Genomic DNA, 9,573 nt, shown 5'->3' on the forward strand with positions numbered 1-9,573 from the left:
ACATCCCATTCCACTCCTCCCCCATTGTTCATTTATGTTTTTAATAGAGTTTAATTGAGGTATATTCACATGCCCTACAGTCTTTCACAGTGTACAATTATTCACAGCACCATCATACAGTTGTGTTCATCACCAGAATCAATTTTTGACCTTTTTTTACTCCAAAATAAAAATAAAAACAAAAAAGAACACCTAAATCTTTCCTTCTCCTCCATCCCACCCTATTCTTCATCTAATTTTTGTCCCCATTTTTGCACTCATCTGTCCATATACTGGATAAAGGAAGTGCAGGCCACAAGATTTTTACATTCACACTGTCACATTATGCAATCTACATAGTTATACAATTGTCTTCAAGAATCAGGGTCCACTGGGTTGCAGTTTGACAACTTCAGGTATTTCACTCTAGCTATTCCAACACACTAAAGACTAAAAGGTGATATTTATATAACACATAGGAATACCTTCCAGAGTGTCCTCTTGACTCCTTTTGTAATCTCTCAGCCTACTTTGTTTCACTTCTCTTCTCCCTTTTGATCAAGAAGATCCTCAATCCCATAGTGCTGGGTCCAGGCTTATCTCCAAGAGTCATTCCCCATGTTGCTGAGGGATTCACACCCATGGGAATCATGTTCCTTGCAGGGGGTAGGGCAGTGAGTTCATCTGCTGAGTGGGCTTAGAAAGAGGGTGGGCCACATCTGAGCAACAAAGAGGCTCCCTGAGGGGGACTCCTAGGCACAATTATAAGTGGGCTTAGCCTCTTCTTGAAGTAACTAGCCTCACAGAGGAAAGCCCCCAGATTGAGGGCTCAGCCCACTAATTTGGCAGTCCTCAATGTTTGCAGGAAAATCAGCAATATCCCAGGTGGGGAAATCCAAGACTTCTGCATTTCTCCCCAGCTCTTCAGGGGGGCCCACAAGTGGAAATCCAAGACTTCTGCATTTCTCCCCAGCTCTTCAGGGGGGCCCACAAGTACACTTATACTCTCTGCACATATCACTATGGGATGTGTTGGGATTTCACCCCAGCGTGTACAAACTCACCAAATCCTACTTCCCATTCACCACTCCCTGCACCTATGGTGTTCAAACAAACTGATCATACAATTTAAATTATCTAGTGTGCTACAGAAAATGTAGGCCTTGAATGAGATAAATATCTCCTCCCTTGGTCTCACATATAAGCTGTAGTTTTAAATCCCAGTCAATATCATCCTCTACCTTGGGCCAGATTTGCCTTAGTCCCAACCAGATCAGTGCCTGATATCTAGCAACTTTCTATCTCCTGATAACGTGTATTTTCAGTTTTAACTCTCAAAGTTTGTTCATTAATGTTAGTTCATATTAATGAGGCCATACCATATTTGTCCTTTTGTTTCTGGCTAACTTTGCTCAACATAATGTCCTCAAGGTTCATCCACATTATTGTATCTTCCATGATTTTGTTCTGTCTTACAGCTGTCTAATATTCCATTGTGTGTATATATCAGTTTGTTTATCCACTTTTCCATTGATGGACATCAGGTCTGTTTCCATCTCTTGGCAATCGTGAATAATGCCACCATAAATATCAGTTTACAAATATCCATTTGTGTCTTAGCTTTCAGTTCCTTGGGGGTATATACCTAGTAATGGAATTGTGGGTCATATGGCAGTTCTATAATTAGCTTCCTGAGGAACTGCCACACTGCCTTCCTGAGAGGCTGCGTCCTTCTGCATTCCCACCAACAGTGAATAAGTGTGCCCCTTTCTCCACATCCTCTCCAGCACTTGTAATTTTCTGTTTTATGGATAATGGACATTCTGGTTAGTTTGAGATGATATCTCATTGTCATTTTGATTTGCATTTCCTTGATAGCCAGTGAAATTGACCATCTTTTCATATGTTTTTGAGCCATTTGTATTTACTCTTCAGAAAAGTGTCTATCCGTTTCTTTTGCCCATTTAAAAATTTTTTGCTTGTGTTTCTCTTGTTGAATTGTAGGATTTCTTTATATATTCTGGATATTAAAACTTTATCTGATATGTGGTTTCCAAATATTGTCTCCCATTGCATAGAATGCCTTTTTACTTTTCTGACAAAGTCCTTTGATGTACAGAAGTGTTTAATTTTGAGAAGATCCATTTATCTATTTCTTCTTTCATTGCTCATGCTTTGTGTGTAAGGTCTAGGAAGTCATCTCCTATCATTAGATACTTAATATATTTCCCTACACTTTCTTCTAAAAGTCTTATGATCTTAGCACTAATGTTTAGATCATTAATCCATTTGGAGTTAATTTTTGTATAAGGTGTCAGAGAGGAGTCCTCTTTCATTCTTTTGGATATGGATATTCAGTTCTCCAAACACCATTTATTAAAGAGGCTACTCTGACCCAGTTATTTTGGCTTGACTGCCTTATCAAAGATGAAGTGTCCACAGATGAGGTAATCTATTTCTGAACCCAATTCAATTCCATTGGTCTGTATATCTATCTCTATGACAGTACCATGCTGTTTTGACCACTGTTGCTTTGTAGGAAGCTTCAAAGTCAGGTAGTGAGAGACTTCCCATTTCCTTCCTCTTTCTAAAGATATTTTTGGCTAGGTAGAACACCTTGCCCTTCCAAATAAATTTGGTTATTGGTTTTTCTAAATCTGTAAATTAAGTTATTGGGATTTTAATTGGTATTGCATTGAATCTATAAATCAAATTATGTAGAATTGCCATCTTAACTATGTTTAGTCTTCCAATCAATGAACACAGTATGTTCTTCCATTTTTTAGGTCCCATTTGATTTCTTTTATCAAAAGAAATCCTGTTTTGTCTGTAAAGGTCTTTTGCAGCTTTGGTTAAGTTTATTCCTAAATACTTAATTCTTTTTGTTGCTATTGTAAATGGATTTTTTGTTCTTGATTTCCTCCTCCTGTTGCTCATTACTTGTGTATAAGGAAACTACTGATTTTTGCATGTTGATATTGTAACCTGCCACTTTCCTGTATTCATTGATTAGCTCAAATAGCTTTGCTGTAGATTTTTCTGGATTCTCTACATAGAGGATCATGTCATCTGCATACAGTGAAAGTTTTAATTCTTCTTTTCCAATTTTGGATGTCTTTCATTTATTTTCTTCCTAAATTGCTCTAGCTGGAACTTCTGCACAATGTTGAATAACAGTGGTGACAGTGGGCATCCCTGTCTTATTCCTGATCTTAGAGGGAAAGCTTTCAGTCTTTCCCATTGAGTATGATGCTAGCTGTGAGATTTTCATATATTGCCTTTATCAAATTAAGAAAATTCCCTTCTATTCCTGTCCTTTGAAGTGTTTTCATCAAGAAAGGATGCTGGAATTTTTTCAAATGCCTTTTCTGCATTGATCAAGATGGTCATGTGGTTCTTCCATTTCCATTTATTGATGTGGTGTATTGCATTATTTTCTCAGATAGATATCCACATTTGCCGCTTTCAAATTCTGCCTTCTGTCAATCACCAGGATACAATTTTTGACACATTAGCAGCCACCCTAAAACAGGGATCACTTTTCCTCCAATTTGCAATTATACATTTTTCTTGTATATGGCACATGTGATGGATATGTGGCCCTGGATATTAGGGCACAGTTTTTATTCCATGATGATGCACTGTAATAACCATGTCCCAGCCATTGCAGCATATTCAAAATGGCATTTGCCAAAATGTCCATGTCAGCTCCCAATGTCTGTCTTCAAAATATCTGTCTCAGCTGCAGCAGTGAGCTCCTTCTGTCTGAGCTTTAATAGAGCTCCAGTTGAATAATCAAGGCCCATGCTCAGTGAGCAGGGCCACACTTCCATGGATATTATTTAATCTGAATTATCACCTACAGTTGGGTGGGTCACATCACCGTGGAAACAACTCAATCCAATATTCCAACCTAATCAACATTAATATATTTGTTCCCACAAGATTTCATTGAAGTAAATGGATTTTGGGGGGACATAATACATCCAAACCAGCATCCCATACAGAATTTGACCTAAGCTTTACCTTATTAGTGGATATATCCACTAAAAGGGTTAGAAAACAGTGCAGAAAATGATGAATCATTTTGAGAATTCTCTGTTTTGGGAACTCGTTTTGTTTAGAATTCTCTTCTATTTGGACTGGTCTGAAAGAATAAGAGCAAATTTGCTTTTCCTTCTGAAATAAGTTCTTTTTTTCACAAAGAGATTGTCCTCAAGATGTTGTCATGGAAAACCTATTCCAAGAAGCCATATATGTTAGGGTAATCTCATCCTTATACACTCACAGCAAGGCAAATTAAGGTAATAAAGGTAATAAATTTAAGGTAATAAATTGTATATTAAAAATATATAATATATATTATAGTATAATATATATATATGTATATATATATAAACTATATATTATCTTTTAAGGGAAAATGATGTACTGTTAAGTATTATGCCTTCACAAACTGCAACTGGATAAAATCCCTGAATTTCTCCCTTGTCTCTTGTCTCTTGGAAAATGAGGAGGTAAAACCTCAAGCTCAACTCAGATAATTCTCCTGCCTAGGTGATTTCTGGGAAATCTCTGACCTCAACAGCATGAGTGACCAATGGGCCACTGACCTGCTGGACAACACTTGAGGAGCTGAGACACATGGTACTGGAATGGAGGGCCAGCAGGGTGCCACAGGGATACCATGGCAAGGCATGTCCCATCCTTGTCTCATTTCTAAATTTGTAAGAGGGAAAAGGTAAATTGATGTATTCATCATAAACTGATGTGTGAGATGCATCTTGGTCCTCCAGGTAGGTGATGCACCCCATGAAGATTCAATTACTGTGACATACATGCTGAAATCACAGTTCCTGTCTCCAGGGACAGATCAGGATTTTTTTCAATTCTGGGTGACATCATTGCTTCTACCTCCCTACACCAGGTATCTCTTATACCTGCAATTGTCAGTAACTGCCAAGCATAGGACAATTGTTAAATGGTCAGTGAGAACAAATATAACTGGAATAACAAGTATTTTCAGTAATGAGGAAGCTGATCACACATGATTCCACTGGCATGGGCCTATTCTCTTGGAAAACTTATGAGACAGAGTAACATGCCAAGTCTTCTTGGCCTTGCAACCTCTCTATCATACTGCTCTGTTTTTCATTTCTCCCAAGCTGATACCTTGGCACTTTCACAATCAGAAATTTATTTTAACTTTCCAGAAGCTGCTCCAAAGATTCTCAAACTTTGTATACATTCATCTCTATACACAGATTCCTTTCTAACTCCACAAATTATTGTCAGTCCAGCTTGTGCCAAGGTAATTATGTTTTTGTTCCCCATGCTCCAGAAGGAAGTGGAAAAGTTGTTTTCCTCATTGATCCTTAGTAATACACCAATATGATTATTCAACATCTTATAGTCTAGTGTCACTTTCTGGATTGCCTTTGGCAGATATAATCTCTGTAGGTCTCCAATTTTGTCTTGCCACTTCTCTCTCTGTGTTCCCCGGTGATGTAATACCTGATAAGTTGGTACCTAATTTTCTCCATTATCCCCAAATTCTTCCATTGCCTTTGGTAACTTTAGTGCCCAGTTTGAGCCCTGCTCACCTTGCATTACTGCCTCCCCGACTTGTCACTGGCTGGTGATGTACCTTCTACACCTCGTGTTCTCCAGGCATATCTAGTTGGCCCATCTCTTGCATTTCTCCTCCTGACTCTGGTGCACCACCCAATATCCCACTTTCCCAAGGATGACTGGCCCTGCTGCCCTACACATTTGTCCCATGTTAGTGATATATTTTCCATAATCCATCTTCCCTAGGGATTTCAGGCCATGCTGTATAACTCATGTTTCCCTACATTAGTGCTATACTCCCATACTGCTTCACCTCCATTAATATCAAGTTCTGCAATTTTAAAAATCAACCTCATTATTTTGGTGTACATCACATTTCTCTTATTCCCCAGGTATGAATGGGACCACATCCTCAGCTGTTTATTTGTTAGCAATGCATCACCCATACCTGCTCCTACTCGGATAGAAATATGCTTTCTGCTTCTAATCTACATGATCTTAGAACAGATCAAATCTGCAAGTAAATCAACTCCAGCCTTGATGTCCACAAGAAATGAACTTCAATTCTCAGCAAAATTTGTGGTTTAACCTTGTCTCCTTCTTGTCTTATGCTGACAATATGCTCATTCAGACATCTGATTTTAAAATCTGTTTAATTATATCACAATTCTTATTCAGTATGATTCTCCCAACATTAAATGAAAAAAAGATGACAGATGGCCTAAACAATGAGTAAATTTATGATTTAATTAAAATGAAACTGAGATGTAATGCCCACCATGTTGGTGAATCCAATTGGCATACACTTGGGTATTTACTGTACATAATTTTACACTATGTAACATATGGTACATCAGCTTCATCCACCAGTTGATGTCCATCATTTGTGGACATGGTGATACAACCCAAAGGTCTACATGAAGATATGATGATGGTTTTGCAAGCCTTGGGAAACTTTCTTGTGAGGTGTCCTTCTAGAGGTCTAGAAATGCCCAAGAGACAATCTCTTCAGCCTTCCTGGCTAGAACCATGTCAGAAGCCCACAGATACACAGATCCTTGATAGGGAACATGAGATTGCATCAATTAGGCTGATTATTTTAAGGTATGAACTGATGTGAATCAGCTCACATAAGTGTAGATATTTTAATTATTCTGTGGTATTAATATCAAAGGTCAAGAAGAAAATGAGCCTGTTTGAAAGAATAGTGATACCCTTATTCCACCTTTATAATGGATAGCTACATTACCAGTAAAAGATTGGTGATGAACTGAACTTAATTATCCCCAGAACTGCATGTACCAACTCAATGAAATTTTACCAGTTATGAATGTGATTCTTTTATATTTCTAATGTTAGTAACTGGGCTTCCAAGAGACCTAGAAAATACAAACATTAGCAAAGTGAAGCCACTAAACATCAGCAAAACATAACTCCTGCTAAATAAGTATTACCCAGGGACACTGCTTTGTTTCTTGGTGAATACATGATTTTGTGATTTCTTTACATAAAGAATCCAACCACAGTGAGTCCATGTACAGGCTCTGGGAGGGGTGTTGACCTGCCGCTGTCACACATGTGTGAGAAGTCAGGGACATGAGAGGAGCAGGTGATACTTCTAAATCCATGGTCAGAGACAAGGGTTTACAGAAGCCCATTCTAATATCAAGGGAGAAAATAATAGTGACAGTGAAAGTAGCATCTAACATGACTAGAGAACTATGAAGTTCAAACTAAGGTTACCACTGAAATTCCCAACTTAATTCTTTTCAGCTGAAGCACAGAGGAGGAAGGTCACATATTCAGAGTCACCCTGCAAGGAGGGGATGGAACTGTGCTGTGATCTCCACCTGAACCAACTTACAGCATGTCAGGTATAATTCCAGGATCAGTGATGCAGGGTCTCACAGGAGCAGCTCTCAGGTGAGTGTTCAAAGGTCCTCCTTCCTTCAGGCCATTGTAAGCTCCACCCTTCTGCAAACTGTCCACTGTGTGAGTAGATTACCAAGGATAATGCCTATTACTTCATAAGAGGGAGTAGAAAAGTTTCACTGAATTCGAATTCCATAATCCTAAGTGTCAAAACTGGCACTCCTAGTAAATCTGATTTGGTACATGAAGACCCGGTTCCTGTATATAAGAGTCTGATCTTCCACTCTCTCTGTTTTTACCCTTAGGAGGTTTGGAAATATTGAAAATTTTCCCTCACTGAAAAAGTTCAATGTGGTTTTCTTACAGAAATGCACTTTGAAAAATAAAATGACAGGATTATGTTGCTCTGTGTGAGATTGATTATCCATTTAAGAAGAAATGTCTACCCTGTTTCAAAAATAAAAGTTATTTATAGGCTTTCAATACTAAATTCAATCACATGGTAACCTTGGATATTCACTGGAATGATGCTGTTTCAGTTGACAGTATGTACACACTAGTTAGTGATTTGCTGAAAGCCATTACAATCAATTCACAGATAAATGAATGCACCCATTTGTCTCATTATTCACTCTCCTTCTTATATTTCATTGCTGCCTAAAATTTTGGAGTATATAATGGTCTTTATAACAGAGGAATTTAATGTACCAGAATGTTTCCACAAATTTAGGGTGTCCTTGACTTATGGTGGTTATTTGCAGTATAAATACATTACTTTACATAGAGTCACACTGACCCTATTCCAAAGCCATTCATGATCACTGAGAAGATCGGGCTCCCTGTTCAGCTCATGCAGCATATTTCTTGTATGGAGGAAGCAGAATCTGGGTTAAAGAGAGAACCTAGGAGAAGATGAGGAAACACCAGTTTAACTCTCTCAGGGAAGCACCAGTGAAAATGTCCTTCTCTCCCCCTTTCATCTTTACATAGAAAGATACCACCCACATGCAAATCACCACTTAGGTAACCATATGAAAGTCAGGGCACAATTACTTAAATTCAGGCTTCTTTGTTTTCTGGAAAAGTATTTTCTGGGAGTCAGAGGCATCATCCTCAAGAACATGAAAGCCTTGTGGTTCTTCTTCATCCTGGTGGCAGCTCCCAGATGTGAGTGTCTCAGGATTCAGACATGAAGGTAATGGGATAGATGCATCTGAGCACCTGACTCACTGTGGTTCTCCTTGTCCTCAGGTGTCCTGTCCCAGTTGTAGCTGAAGGAGTCGGGACCTGGCCTGGTGAAGCCCTCACAGACCCTGACCCTCACCTGCACTGCCTCTGAATTACCTTTAACTAGCAGTTCTGTGGACTGGATCCGGAAAGCTCCAGGAAAGGGGCTGGAGTGGGTTGGTCAGATAGCTGTTGATGGAAGCACAAACTACAACCCAACACTTCAGTCCTGAGTCACCGTCACCGAAGACAGCTCCAAAAATGAAGTTTATTTAAAGCTCAACAGCCTGAAACCCGAAGACACAGCCACGTATTACTGTGAGAGAGACACAGTGAGAGGAAGTCAGGGTGAGCCCAGACAAAAACCTCCCCTGAGGGCACAGGAGGGGCTGGGCTGCAGGGGGCACTCGGGACCATCAGGGGGTTCCCAGTGGCCATCCTCAGGTGCAGATGCAGAGAAGGCTGGAAGAAATTTCCTAGAGTTGTCTGGGGTTCCCTCTTCTAGCTCCACAACATGTAACCTCAAAACATGAAAGCAGTGCTCAGATGAATCTAAGATTCAAACTCAGGACTGGATTTTTGTTACTAAATGCATGTTTAAATACATAAATACCTATATTATTTACATTGCTATATGAATTGTGTGCATATGCCTGAAAGTGTGAATAAAACTTTCATTCATCATCTCTGTGAAATTGTTTCCCTCAACTTAACTCACATTTATGAAAATATTCAGGAAAATTTTCCCAACCCACCATCATGTTGAGCCCATATCCTTCGGGGAAGGATGAGGTGGTGGGAACCTGGCCTCTCCAGGAGCAACTCAAAGTGCCTCACTTTGTTCCCTCCCTCTCATGTGACATCAGTGACCAGATCTCTTCTCCTACATTAAATTCCTTATAAAATATGGTTCTGTTACATAAA

General features: G+C 39.2%; 1 protein-coding gene across 10 annotated transcripts in view; it reads left to right on the forward strand.

Annotated features, from left to right (window-relative positions):
- LOC119515369 (zinc finger protein 596-like) overlaps nucleotides 1-9,333 on the forward strand; it is a 104,909-nt gene extending 95,576 nt beyond the window's left edge. For 5 of the 10 annotated variants that reach the window (XR_005213011.1, XR_005213010.1, XR_005213018.1 and 2 more), the window contains one exon: nucleotides 7,324-9,333. Coding sequence is in view for 1 of the 10 variants with exons in the window: in XM_037811259.1 (XP_037667187.1) it covers nucleotides 7,324-7,404 (81 nt within the window). In the remaining 9 variants the exon portion in view is untranslated. Of the gene's footprint in view, nucleotides 1-4,536; nucleotides 4,675-7,323 lie in introns of those variants that run through there. The other 5 variants (XR_005213012.1, XR_005213017.1, XR_005213016.1 and 2 more) reach the window with 5 other exon arrangements.
- The last annotated feature ends 240 nt before the right edge of the window (nucleotides 9,334-9,573 follow it).

The sequence above is a fragment of the Choloepus didactylus genome, chromosome 19 (assembly GCF_015220235.1).
Source record: "Choloepus didactylus isolate mChoDid1 chromosome 19, mChoDid1.pri, whole genome shotgun sequence".
Classification (NCBI taxonomy): Eukaryota; Metazoa; Chordata; class Mammalia; order Pilosa; family Megalonychidae; genus Choloepus; species Choloepus didactylus.